Source organism: Vanacampus margaritifer, chromosome 1 (assembly GCF_051991255.1).
Source record: "Vanacampus margaritifer isolate UIUO_Vmar chromosome 1, RoL_Vmar_1.0, whole genome shotgun sequence".
Taxonomy (NCBI): domain Eukaryota; kingdom Metazoa; phylum Chordata; class Actinopteri; order Syngnathiformes; family Syngnathidae; genus Vanacampus; species Vanacampus margaritifer.
The window spans coordinates 4,710,556-4,725,198 of record NC_135432.1 but is presented as its reverse complement, the minus strand read 5'-3'; the positions used below and the strand labels follow the sequence as shown (position 1 = coordinate 4,725,198).

At 41.5% G+C, this 14,643-nt stretch overlaps 1 protein-coding gene across 2 annotated transcripts in view; it reads left to right on the top strand.

The window, feature by feature from the left end:
- Positions 1–1,074: 1,074 nt before the first annotated feature.
- spen (spen family transcriptional repressor) overlaps positions 1,075–14,643 on the top strand; it is a 30,514-nt gene continuing 16,945 nt past the window's right edge. The window contains exons 1-3 of one of the 2 annotated variants that reach the window (XM_077568668.1): positions 1,075–1,539; positions 3,955–4,275; positions 11,270–11,863. In XM_077568668.1, coding sequence (XP_077424794.1) covers positions 1,457–1,539; positions 3,955–4,275; positions 11,270–11,863 — 998 coding nt within the window. In that variant the 5' untranslated portion in view covers positions 1,075–1,456. Of the gene's footprint in view, positions 1,540–2,361; positions 2,401–3,954; positions 4,276–11,269; positions 11,864–14,643 lie in introns of those variants that run through there. The other variant, XM_077568673.1, reaches the window with a different exon arrangement.

The following is a 14,643-nucleotide window of genomic DNA, read 5'->3' as shown; positions in this document are numbered from 1 at the left end:
TAATCCAAGTCAATAACTTTTGTTTTGGAAATTGTACTCCCACGGGTTTATAGGATTTTAATTGTATACGGTTCCACCACAGGACGGATTCGGTAGAGCCATGAAAGACGGTCCACGCGTATCCGAGCACAGTCAGAGACAGAGAGAAATGTGGTTATTAAAAAAAATGTCTGACGACTGCTTGTTTTGTGCGTCGTTGTCTCGGTCAAGGCATAACGGTAGTTCTACCCTCCTCTGATTGGCTGACCGCGCGCACGCGCAGATGGCGTTTGCTGGCCGCCTGGTTACATTTTCTGCTGTCCTGCCTTGATACCGATGCTTAAAATAGTAACACAACACCGTTGGATGAAACACGGGCGTTTATTTTATTTGTAATAATTTTAATTTACATGTTAATAAACATTGCGCCACACGAGCATTGACGTATTGCAATATAGACGAAAACCCCCCCAAACAAATACACTGTACATGCCGAGCATACACATGCATTCAGAAGTCCTGTAATTCGAACAAAGATTGAGAGCATATGAAAGAACATGTATCTTCTATTAGCGCTTATCAGTACAGATCTTGCCACCTTTGCTCTATGCACACGGGCTTTGATTGCTTGTTACTTATTAGCTATAAACTGAGCTCAGCGCGGGTTAAAGTGAAAACTCGAGCAGCAAAAGACAAACACGGATACAATCACACGATGCTGATGACGACATCACCGCTGTTTTCTTTCTTTAACGTGAGATAGCTCTGAGCGTTCAAAAGCGTTCTTTGTCTTTTCTTTCAGTAATATTTTATTTAGAAATGACCCGCAGTGGTGTATTGATCCAATTATGTTGCAGTGCTGTTCATGATTATTGTTTTTTTATACTTAGGCTTTAAACCACAAGATAATTTGTATGTGTTATCGTGCAAAGGTGTTTTGAATGGGCATATCCCTTTGCTGCTGTAATGATGGGATCCTCCTGGAAGTAGCATTTACTCAAGCAGCAGCATCAGGAGTGGCGGCTGATTTTACGCATGCGCACTCGCGTGTGATCTCATTGGATGAAAGAGTGGGGGTGGCGGGGTGGGGGGGGGAGTAGTTCTCACACGCACGCACACACAAAGCCACGCCTGCGCGGTGCGCCTCTCGATACAAACCCAAGTTTGCGCCGTATCTTTTTAGGAAGCCCCATGCTTATTTCTCTCGCCATTCAAAGGTCGCGTGGTGCCAGGGACGCGCCTTCCCACGTCCTCCTCCTCCCCCTCCTCGTCACAGCAGCGCGTGCACGAGGTGCAAGGTCGCGAATTAAACAGTGCAGTGCCATAAGAGAGCGTGCAAGGCAGAGGACAGCAACCCAAATGCTCCCCATTGGGGCACAACGAGTAGTGAGTGGCATTGACGTTGCACATCTCTTCTCCTGTTTACTGACATAGCAAAAGAGATCTGTATGGTCGCGCAGCAGCAGCAGCGCGCAGCATGGTTCGGGAAACCAGACATTTATGGGTGGGAAATTTACCCGAAAATGTGCGAGAGGAGAAAATCATCGAGCACTTTAAGCGGTGAGTAGAACGAAAGTGTTTTTTTTTTCTCCTTTCCTTCTCGCATCTGTGCTGTCAGCTCCCCATCCTAATCGGCATCATCGCCGTCATCATGTTGCACACACTTGTTTCCATGTGCATGTCGACAGTCCAACCATTTTCCTGCACCTGCCCACCTGTCTAAAACGCTGCAAAACAACTCGCTTGTATGAACGTTGCACTTGCTGTAAAATTGAACCGTCCCTGAAAAATCGTCATTCAGTGGTTGAATTGTGCGTCGGGATCTGGTGTCAGCTGTGTGCAAGATTTTAAACACAATCAACACAGGTCGGTGAAATGTGGCAGACGTACGTCGCGCAGCTGCAGTGTAATTGTGTGTCTGATTTTCTTGCAAGCTGGATGTGATTGCACTGCAGTAAGAAGGCGCTGAGAACCCCGAACGCACACACGCTCGGTATCATCGTGCCTTTTGTTGCCGGTGTCCATTTTGGTGCAATTATTCATGACACATCACCAGGAAATATGAATTGGAAATATGCGCTTGTTCCCAAGCTGTCAAGGAAATCACAGCCCGCCTCGCAGCTGCGTCCATTTGTGCACCCCCCAAACGGCAGACTGCTCAAACCCAAAGCATCTGCGTCTACGTTTCTCAGTCCGTCGAAGGCGTCGCCACATCAGTAAAAATCACGCACGCCTCATAAATGCACAATGCGTTCTTCTCCGCAAGCAATAAATGCAAGAAGCCTTTACGAGCGTGCGTGTGACTGGCGCGATGATGTGCGTCGTGCTCGTTGTTGCAATGGCGCAGGAGGAGAAGCTGCCTCCCTCCGCGGCTGCAGAGGTTCGACTCTGAGCGAGCCGAGGAAGGCAGCGTGCGCGCAGGTGAGTGTGTGTGCGTGAGAGAGATGTGATGGGATGGGAGAAGGCAGAATGAGTGAGCAAGTGTATAAAATGGCGTCGGAAGCTGTGCGTTGTAGGGGGACCTGCACATCCCAAAAATGTTTGTGCAATACAGTCTTGGTGGTAGTGTAATCTTTGAAGTCATGTATATTGACCGATTTTTTTTTTTTTTTGGTCGTATTTATGACTCATTGTGTCACATTGAATTTGTAGAGGCATTTTTCACAATGCTGGCCACATTTTAATTTCTGGTGGACTTGATTATTATTATTTTTTGTGGTCGTAATTATGACTCATTGTGTCACATTGAATTTGTAGAGGCATTTTTTCACAATGCTGGCCACATTTAAATTTTTGGTGGTCTTGACTTGATTATTATTAATTTTTTTTTGTGGTCGTAATTATGACTCATTGTTTCACATTGAATTTGTGAAGGCATTCTCCACAATGCTGGACAAATTTTAATTTTTGGTGGTCCTGGCTTGAATGGACGGCGCAACGGTCCAATCCCCCCCCCCCCCCCACACACACACACACATCTCTCTCTTCCCCAGAATTCGACTGCATTTTGAAATGCTCCCTTGCGCAGCTGCAGATAATGCACACACACACACACACCAGAAAACGTCATATCAGAATAGCACTTCTGGATAAACAAGTGCTTACATGGTTAAAATATAAAAATCACGAACATTATGTGTTCACACAAGTTCAACATGGGCTTCCCGTCCTGAAAAAATCACCAAGTTTTGTATTTTACAAATCTTGTTTGGGTGGGGCATGACCCAAAAATTGGTCACATAAGCACACCCCAACAAATATATATTTTTTAAATAGGGGAGGAGCTAGGGAATTCTGCCAGTTTCACTCAAAAATGTATGTTAGTGTCATGAATAAAGCCACAAAAAAAACATTCCTGATAAGCCACAAAAAAGTCATTTATGTCGCTCTGACATAACCATTTTGCCATTTCTACGTGTCCTTCAGAATCTCACCTCAGATAAATGTCTGATTGCTATGACATTTTTGCTGCAAGATTTGAACCAAGTATACTAACTAGAGGGTGGATGATGCTAAATTGCTAAGAATTAGCATTTCCATGATCACACAGTGACGTTGAATGACTTGACATTAAACACAAAACTTTAGTGCTCCTAATCCAGACTTCATCAAATTCCAGTTTATACTGTGGAAGTGCAAATTAATGTTTATTTTTTATTTACCCAGTCAAATATCACTGAGACAGACCTGCACCTCAACAAAAGGGTTTCTGTAAAGTAGGACAATTCAGGTTGAATAGTTTGAAGGTCAAAGTATCCCTTGGAAATGCCCAAAAATTGTTGCATATCAAGCTTTTAAGAATTGTGCAAATGAATGCTGACTATGCCTTTTCCATTCGAGTCCATTCATTCACACACACATTCTGACCATGCGTGAGATCATTTCTGTGTGACATCAATTTGAGGGATAGCGTTCTTTGATCTTCTTTGCACGCGGCTCATCAGTTTATTTTGGCTGTTTTTTCCCCCCCTACAGATATGGACGCGTGGAGAGTGTCAAAGTCCTGCCTAAACGGGGTTCAGAGGGCGGAGTCGCGGCCTTTGTGGATTTTGTGGACATCAAAAGTGCTCAGAAGGCTCACAATGCTATCAACAAGATGGGGGACAGAGACCTGCGCACTGATTACAATGAACCAGGCACCATTCCTAGTGCCGTGAGGGGGCTGGACGATAGTCTTTCTTTAGGCTCTCGAGGCCGGGATGTATCAGGGTTCACGCGGGCGGCAGGGGGGGGCGTGTATGGCACCCCCACGTCGCTCCACAGCAGAGATGGACGCTATGAACGGAGACTAGACGGGTAAGTTGACACAGTTTCTATGACGCAGGGGGAAGCGTGCTTTGTTAGTAAATAGTACACCTTCAAGTGTCTTTCTAGCATATTCATTGGCTTGTTTAGGAGGATATCATCGTACAGGGATTCGCACTACAGTCAGCTCTCCTGGATGTGTTCTTTAAGGTAGACACTGAAGGCATGCTCACATGAGGCAATTCGTGCCGTGCTTACGCCCACCTTTATTCGAGTGTGGTTGGCTCTATACACTTCCCCCCTCTGGCATGCTTGGTCATATTCATACACATCACCTTGGTCATATTTATGCACTATTTGTGAAGGATAGGGACCAAGCTCTGCTGCAAATATTGAACGAAAATGTAATTAATGCCCCCCCCCCCCCAAAAAAAAAATGTTTTGACTTGCCTATACCGTAACTGTTTATTCTGTAATTACACCACAAATGGTGATCCCAAAACGCCAAATTTGGAAAAACTGCACCCATCATATGCAGTAAAAAATCTCCAAACTTTGAGTTAATAACCCATGCTAAAACTAGGGATTAGGCGTGGGAATCTCTGGGTACCTCACGATACGATACGCGATACAAGGCTCACGATAACGATGATCTCACCATATGACTATACCACGATTATCCATATTATGGTCGGGTAATAAATCCCCGATAATCTATGATAAAACTACTCAAGACATAAATTGATGTTTTTTCAATGAGAAAATATTTTTTTGTACCATCACTGAAACAAAATATTAAAACTGGTGTCTTCTTCGCATTGAATACTTACTCTTTTTTTTTTTTAAATAAACAAATACAAATGTCTTCTTAACAGAGACCACTTTCTGTGAACAAATTTGTGTCTTTCTTAAACACTAATTTCATACAACATGTCAGTCAGTTACATAGTGAATTGTTTTATTTTATTAACTGACAATTTTTTGTGTAACATTGCAAAAGTAAATAAATAAAATTACTTAAATATTAAATCAATATTAATGTTCCTCAGAAATTGTGTGCTTCAAAAAGTCGAACCATAAAATATGTTTTAAAATGTTACGTATGCAAAACGGAGTCAGTTGCTGGACAAATAATAAATGTCTTACACAAGTAAAAGTAAGCTCATGAGTCTTCTTCGCTTGAAGACTTCCATACATTTCCCCGCCACTCTTATTAGGCGCTCCCCCTAGTGGCCTGCCAAGTAATTGCCCAGTAAGTAATGAACAATAGAGCCTTTATAGTGGCTGTATATTAACTACAAATGTCGCAATACTTGCGTAGGTGTATCGATAATCGATCGGGAGACAAAGTATCGTGATTTATCTCAATATCGATATATCGTCACATCTCTAATAACACTTAATTTTGAGACACTTTTTTACTAATGCACGCACACATTGAGTTCCTCCCCATATTGACTCGGTTCACAAGTATATTATGTTCCCCTTCATCTGTCCATTAGCATAGATTTTAAACATAGACGAGCCAAAACATGCCTTGTGAAAATTAAACTGTGCTAAAAAAAAAAAAAAAAAAAAACTAGCCACCAGAGGGTGATAGAACTGCACAATTAGAAATCAACCTGACTTTTTTAACAGATGTGTTGCTTCTAATATCGTGACATGACGACGACGATATTGTGGCAGAAATGTGTGTGTTTATATATATATATATATATATAGCTTAAAAGTCCATGCTCACTCGGTTACTCACGGGCTCATGCATGCGTAATGTACTCACCTTGTCTCACCAGTTTACACGACTTGCGCAATAAGACTAGAAGAAAAAAAAAGTAAAAAAAACAATTTTTTGGGGCACAGTCAAATGCGCTCGCATAATATGACCTTTCTTCTGACCAGTTATTTATACAAAGTGGAATTAAAGAGGACTTCATGTAATCGATAGTCAAGGAAGTTGTAATAATGCTCTGTTGCTATGCAGGAGAGGAAGGGGCGATCATGGTTGTGTATTGCCTAATGTGAGTGTGCACGACGGTCTACTGTATCTGTCCGCCAATAAATCGATTTCATTGTAAATAGAAGCTATTTTGTCAGGTGGATACATCATTTGTGGAGGGTAAAGATTGGACATGGTACATTTTCCCAGGATTGCTGAAGATGACTAAAAGCAGGGCGCTAAAGAGAGAGTGGTCCAGCGACTGGGATCCCTCTCCTAATCTGGAGTTACATGGCTGGCCTGGTGGATTATATCACCGTTTGTCCCCCATATAGTCAAACAAACAAGCACGCGGTATATAACACAAGACAACATTATTTGGATAAGTCTCATCTTTCATTTATTCACACTGGAGTCATGTGGATAACCTGCACAGGAAATATATCCCCCGCTGATGGATTAACACCTAAAGGATATTCTATCCTGCCAAAGGTACAGGTTGCTTTCTTGGCGCCTTTTCATTTCTTTTATTTGGGATTATGTCTGAGATCAGGGCATTACAATGTGAGACCACAAAAACTGGAGAACCACAAATCACCTAATTGAGTGGGACTTTTTTTTTTTTTTTGTGTCAAGGACTGATCTGGACAATGTCTGCCGGCTGGAGAGTTTTGACCTCCTACTGTTGGAGATAATATGCCTGTGGAATACCTACTTTCTCTTGCGTGGAACTATAAGTGCTGTATAAAAGCACAAACGGTCACAATTGTACCTGTATGTGGACTGCATGCGGACTCCAGCATGGACAGACAACACAAGCGAACCTTTTTACAATGCATTTTCTCCTCACCTGCAAGAAAATGGATTACCATTGATCAGCGCCTTACAAGTAAGACTGGAATGGATTGAACGGCTCCTTTGTGGAATTTGCAGGAGCGAACACACAAAGCCACAAGTTTAGATTGGGAAAATCAGTGGTGACGTAGTGAAAGATGGACTCTTGGATATTGTATTAATGAAACACATGCCAGGATGGATATACAGACTCCAGTTGGCTCATACAAGCATTACTATTCCTGATCTTGGGTCCCATTTCGCACTCCAGCTCCTCTAAGGTCCTGAAGATGAGGATTACATTTTTTTCATATTAACCGTGTTGCTTCATTTTTTTTTTTTTTACCCCACGCCACCTTCCACTCATCATTTTTGCCCATACAAAGTTCTATCTCCCTCTATTGTATTTGGAATTATAGGTCCAGTGACCACTTTCTCAAAAGGTTGGTATGCCCTGCCCTGCCTGTGTATTTTAGCTGTCCTCGCTAACCCCCGTAGTTTGCACCGCTGACTCTCTGATCTTCACACTAACGCCACTTAGCTGTTGCACTCTATACCTTACCTTACCTTCTGTTGTTTTCCCTTCTCCTCAACTTTCCTGACCCGACCACCATGCTCACATGACATAACTGTACTGCAGTTGTATTGCACGGAAATATATCAAAGTGATTGCTTGTGTAGAGCAGCCTTATGTTTTTTGCCTTCAAATCACTGATATGCTGCTCGAGGAAACAATTGCTTATCAGGGTCTAAGAGTCATTAACTGTACAATAAACGTTTTAAACTTCTTAGCAGTCATACAAGTTGAACATTAAACAACAAAATCAGTCAGTCTTAACTTTAAAGTGAGCGTGATTTTTATTTTATTTTATGTATTTTTTTAAAGCATTTATTAGTCCTTTGATATCTCTTATTGTGACATTTTTGGGCCAAACTCGACAGCCAAACAACACATTATGGATTTTTAATTTTTTTTTGTTACATTCCTACTTATTAGTCTTTGGTGCTTGTTTTGAATTTATGCATAAGTCCTGTAAAGTGAAAAATAGTATTTTTATTTTTACATGCCTTATACATTTCAACAGCACTACAAAATTATTTGACAGTTAAAACCATTTGAATGTGAAGGATTTAAGTTCATTTTATTTATTTGGTGTGCTATGCCGCGACGGCTTCGACCTGCCTGACAAACCGGCGCAGAGCTCACGTGCATCGATACATGCAGCTCGACAAATCAGCTTCACTCGACGGTACACCAGCAGCTATTACTCCGCGTATTGCAACTTTGGAAGTATACCGCTAGAAAGCTTAGCTTCCGGTGAGTGGTGACCGCAGTGAATAGTAGGACTATTTCCCATTACTGTATTCTTAGACACCAAAGCAGGAAGTAGTTCTAGTTCTGGGTTACAAAATCCTGCCAGCTAGTGACTAAATGTGGATGAGAATGCAAACATGAATGTGAAACTAAATACAAAGTAATTTATCAGTTAAATTCTCTTAACTTAACTCATTCACTCCCCAAGCCATTTTCAATGAAGCAACCCCCTTCGCTCCTGACTGTTTTACTGAATTTTGACTGATTTTGCAAGGCCTACAGAATATTGTGTTCTATTGCTGTAAAAACATGGAACCTACCAAAATAAATTATATATTTAAGAATCTTCTTTCGTCAGGAAAAAAAAAGTATATTTCTACCTGTTTCTGTTTTGCAGCAATTAGCATTAGAATATAAGTTTCATCATTATTCACAAATCTGTTTAAAACAGTGGGAGAAAGGGCTTTTTGCAACATGACCCTGGTTGATGTCTTATACTCTGCTGCCACTTGCTGGCCGTTTGTGTAATAACTACCATTGCTTCAAGCATTATCTTCAGTTAGGAGGCTGCATCAAAGCCTTCTGTATGCTCAAGCATAAAGAACCCCCCCACAAAAACGTATAAATACGCCTTTGGGAGCATGGTAATATTTAAAATAGAACGTGTTTATACGTTTTTGGAAGCAAATGAGATAATGGGTTTATTATATGTATGAATCGCTATAACAACTGTGTGATTAATATACACAAGGCAAAAGAGACAGGAAGATGGGAACTGCATAACATCAGGACAAAACAACGGGATTGGCAAAATCCGCCGGGACACGGAACCCAAGGCTTAAAACTTGTGACTGCCCCAGTCAAACCAGGAAGTCTGGTTACCCTAACACACTAGCGCACATGATTCAGCCTGCTGCTCACACTGGCAGTCATTTGAGCACACACTTCCTGCTAGTTACAAACCCCACAATACTTTACGTTTCAACAGGTTACGGTGCCAAATAACACAAAACACTTGGGAACTTAAATATCAACACAAAGCTGTTCTGTAAAGTGTGACACCCAGGAAAGACGCATTTCTCGGGTCGTAGACATAGCTTGCTATTCCAACTGCATGCTGTAGTGGCACAAATGGGAATGAAGGTTTTCAGTAATTATGTAGTGGAGGAGTGCCGGCTCATGCCAAAAAGCCAAAGTATCTGTGCTTTGTTACAGCCACGGCTAAAAAATTCCAGACAACTGAAATGGTGAAAGAGTTTAACTCTATATGTAAAAAATTCAGTACTACATTTTATTTTTCTTCGCCTTGACACGTTTTTAGCAATTATCTGCAAACATATACTGTATAATGCATGAAAAACCAATGGCATTAATCACTTTACAGGGTCTTTAATATCTAGTGTACTGCTTCGCAATTATTTTTTTCATTTTTAAATGGTTTTAGGGTAATTCTGTTCACGCATACAAAAACATGTCACGATAACCTTGACAGATGCTCCCCATATTTTCTGTTCCTGCCACGTACAAATTACAGCTTTTTTCTATATCTAATTTTTTATTTTTTTTATTGAATTGAATTCATTGAATCTGCAGTTAGAAACTCCTATATTTGAAGTTTGAGACTCTCTCTTTTTTCTTTCTTTCTTCTTAACAATGCATCAAATGTTGCGCAATAACTTAAAATGCCACCATGCATGACAACCTAGACAGGGTGATGAAGGAAAGCGGCACAAACTGCTGTCGTGACTGCTCTGTACTATGTGGCTAAAACCGCAATAGATGACATTAAACAACATCGTCACGTTTTCGAAAGAACAGAATGTACACCACAAATCAGCTGTTGTGACTACTCGGCCCTAATTTACTACGATCCCAGCTAGCGGGCTCTCGATTGCGTTTTCACGCTACATATTGTGTGCACTTAAGTGTGATCTTTTACTAAGATCACAAATAGTTGGCATTTGGTAGAGCACGCCAAATGCAAAATAGGTTTGCAATAAAATAATTGTATGTATGTATATATTGCAAGACAAACATTACTGTAATAGAGAAAAATTGCTCTGTTCGCTTTGGTGAAGCTCCTTATAACTGCAAGCGCATAGAAGACATGTTTTGTTTGATGTTATTCCAAGTGACCGTCCTGCGTAACTTTGTATCTAAAACTTGGGCCAGCACACCTGAAAACTGCTTTGGAAGAGGCCAGCACAAATTGTTGCGGTGTGCGGAAATGACACAGAGTTGAAGGGAATTTCGTCATATAGCATGACTCCTTCTTGTGACTGACTCCAAGTCAGCCCTTAGTGATTCAGAAGCTCTGTCAAAAACATTATAAACTGCCATTCAGAAATGTTCTCATTTTAGATTAGGACAGAACTGACATTTGTTCAAGCCTCACAGTTGGGATTCAAGTACATGGTTTGAAATACAATTTTTTTTTTTACTACAAGCCGCTACTTTTTTCATTTGCATTCGACCCTGTGGCTAATATAAAGGTGCGCCTTATCCATCAGATCACAATTGGGTGCACTATAAAGGAAGCTCAAGAGCGTCAGGCAGAGCAAAACAAACCAAGTGAGCCCAAATACAGTAGGAGAGACAGAACGAGAGTGAGACCATTTGCACCCTCATTATTGAAAAATAAAGTAGCGGGAACCCTGCTCGGTAACATTGAAAACACCTGCGGCTTATATGTGTAGTATTCCCCAAATGTAGCTAGCGTGGCATATAGTCAGGTGCGCCTTGTAATCCCTGCCAATGACTGTAATTACTTTTTATCTCCTTTCTTTCTGTATGTTGATCTATTTTCATGACTGACCTCAAATTGTGCAACGCAACAAACAAAAAGATGATCTGAGAAAATCTTGTGCTAGGTTTATTAAACAAATTATTTGGAAAAAGGTTGGTTTAGTCTCAAAGATATTACATTTTTCTGATTGTTCTTCCCATTTTTTTTTTGTTAGGTCTACTGAAAGTCGTGAGCGGTCATATGACCACAGTGGTTATGGTCACCATGAGCGTCAAGGAAGCAACTTTGAACGTCAACGGCATTATGACACAGATTATTATTCAAGAGACAGAACTCTTGGCTCATCTGGGAATGTTTCCGGTAACTCCATGGGAAGCACTACAACGTTGTCCTCCGGAGTCGGCGGTATCGTTAACGCTGTTGCTGGCAACACCGGAACAAGTGGAGCGGCAGGGGGGAGTGGAGGCTCGACATCCAGCGGGGTTAGCTTCTACCGCTCCCACAGCAGGAGTCCGTGTCGCTTTGAGACACCAGAGCCTCGTTACGAGTCTCGGACCAGGGAGGCCTTCACTTTGGCCAGTGTAGTTCACAGGGACCTTTACAGAGAAGACAGGGCACGGCGCAGCGAGCGGCCGTTTCAACACAGTCGCAGCCGCTCCCCGCACTCGGTGCATTCGCGAAATCCTTCCCCCCAGAGGCTGGCAAGCCAGGCCAGTCGGCCTCCGCGCTCCCACAGCGTCTCGGGCTCTCACAGCCGCTCCTCCAGTTCAGACTCGGTCAGCAGCACTAGCAGCAGCACGAGTGGCAGGTGAGAGAAACTTTTTATTTTTATTTTCTTTTCTTTTTTTTTTGGCTCTGTACATGGTTGTTGTTTACAGTGGCGTCTTCATGTTTGAGTTATGAATGGAAAAATATGGGAGTTCATCATTCTGCTTTTTTTTTTTCTGGAGAGCTCACTATTATTCATTCGGTAATTTTACCGATTTGACATGTCATCATCATTGCTCTCCTTTATTTAATTTAATTTTTTTTTATATATATATATATATATTTTTTTTTTTTGTATGTGCGAGTGTGTGTGTGTGTGTGTGTGTGTGTGTATTCATTAGTTCACCTAAAACCTATTAAAAAAATCCCAAACCGAACACTTGCAGCCAGAGTCGTGAGGCCGTCAGGAGACCCGAGGAAGGACCATTGTGCTTTTTCAACGGGCGATTGTAATGTTCGGAGGGAGCTTTTGCCACTCCATTTATCTTTAATACTTGCTATACTAACGGTAACTACCAAAAGACTGTATATTGCCAGTTGAACCATTTAGTAACCAGCTGCGGTAGAAGGTCTAATCTAGCCATTCATTCTTTCCTGAACAGGGATGAGGTATGGTGTTCTTGGGCTACAACTGTGCATTCTTCTTCCTCCTTACATTACACGACCAATTGAGTTTGGACCAAAAAGTTCTGTTTTGGTTTCATCTGGTCACATACCATTCTCCTAATCCTCTTCTGCATCATCCATATGCTCTCTGGCAAACTTCAGATGGGCCTGCAAGCACATGAACTGGCTGAAGCACATCTGGCACTGCAGGATTGAATTCCCTGTCAGTATAGTGTGTTACTGATTGTAACCTTTGTTACTTTGCTTCCAGCTCTCTGCAGGTCGTTCACCTTGTTTGGCTTTCCTATGTGTTAATTGGGATCTAGTTTAGAGTGATACTAGTGTAAACAGTTACCCCTGTCTGCTAGACAAGGACAACTAGCTCATAAGAAAGTGAAGTATTTTTGGTTGTCTTGGTCCACTTCCGTTAGTCTACTTGTCATTTTAGCCATTTTATACTGAGCAGCCAGAACAGAAACTTCTCCGCTGCTTTCGTCACTATGCTCGTGCTCCACTGCAATCAATTCCATCATCATCTCGTTTTTCCTCTTTGCAAACGCTATTTAAATCTGACTTTCTGGTACTCTGTGGTAGAGGCAAAAGGCCACTTTTGGGATTAGTTGTTTTAATTCACAGAAACGATATTTGTATGCAAAAGTCTCGCAAAATAGGCTGATTTATTCTCATCATGAATGTCCTCAATTCAAAGTTGGGTTTCAATTCATCGTTGGGGTTTTCAAATTGGGTCTAGTCTAGGATTTCAAAGAAGGGTAAGGGTGTGGAAGTAGGATTTAATAGTCAAGGACCAAGGTTAGGGTTTGAAGATGTCAGTATTTTAAAACTGTTTGATTTTCAAATTTTGGGTTTGTAGCGTTTCAGATCAGTGCAGTTGAGAGAATAAATGAAGCAAGAACAGACATCCTCGCCAAAGTGGGGGTTCTTGACAAAGCTAGTCTTTTATTCTCTTCCCAAGAATTCGCCCGGTAGAACGTCTCACGGTTACAGAATGAGCCATGCAACCAATCACACCTCGCTCAACGTTACGAAAAGAAAAGGAGTTGAGTCGACACGCAAAACTAAAAGGAGCTTCCCAGCAACGTACTTTTCCTTCGGCGTTGGTACCCCAACTGGCGGGAAGTCAAGCTAGTGTTAAGGTTTTCCAATTTTGATTCCAAATTCAGGGATCAAACATGGATTAAGTTTCCAAGATGGTGTTAAGTATTCAATAGCCAGGTTTACATGGAGACTTTTTAATTATTCCGATTGAAATCATTCCGAAGGAAGATCTCTGGTCACATGTTTACATGCGATGCGATCTATTCCGATTTTGCCGATATTGCCGTTTTATATACTCCCCCGTTTAATCGGATCGCGGCGACGCACGGACATCGATCACGTGATTTAGCAAGATGGAGTTCATTTGTCATTTAGCACAGTAGTTGTGATAGTGTTAACACTTTTATTGAGGCAACATCTTGATAAAAACAAGTTTCAAGTACTTAAAAACAAGGGAGACACCGCCATTTTAGTGGGTGGAAACGCCTCGCCATTACGATTCAAGTATATACATGACGCTCGTTCGGATTGACAAAGGGAATATACCCCCCCCCCCTCCCTCTGTGATTCAGAATGAAATTCCATTCAGATTCATGCTTTTCATTCCGATAGAGGTGTTTATATGGAGCATTTTCATTCCGCTTGGCCGTTCGGATTCATTCTAATCGGAATACATGACTCCATGTAAACCAGGCTAATATAGGGTTTCAAGGCTAGCCTTAGGTTTGGGCAATACGACCTAGAATTCATGTAAAGGTATCGTTTCGCTGGCGTCAGGCCGAAACCTCATAAGTGACAATTTGTTTTTGTTTTTTTAATCTTTTAAAAAAAAAAAATAATAATTTTATCTAAACTTTTGGTAAGTCGTACACTTGTCTAAAGTGTTGAAAATGACTTGCTCTCTTTGATGATGCAATGTTCAAACATACGGTTTTTGGGGTCTCCTGAAAACTCACGATTTTGGAAGTACAAGGTTATGGCCCGGCGCCAAACTATCTAACAAATTGTAATTGACGTGCAGTAACATGCCAGTTCATTTCTGGTTATCGGACCAGTTGTGTGCTCTTACTGTGTAGCTGTTGTATAATTTTCTCTCTTGACGCTTAATAATTGACTTGCTATTCAGAATTGATTACTCTCTGCTCCAGTCAGACTACC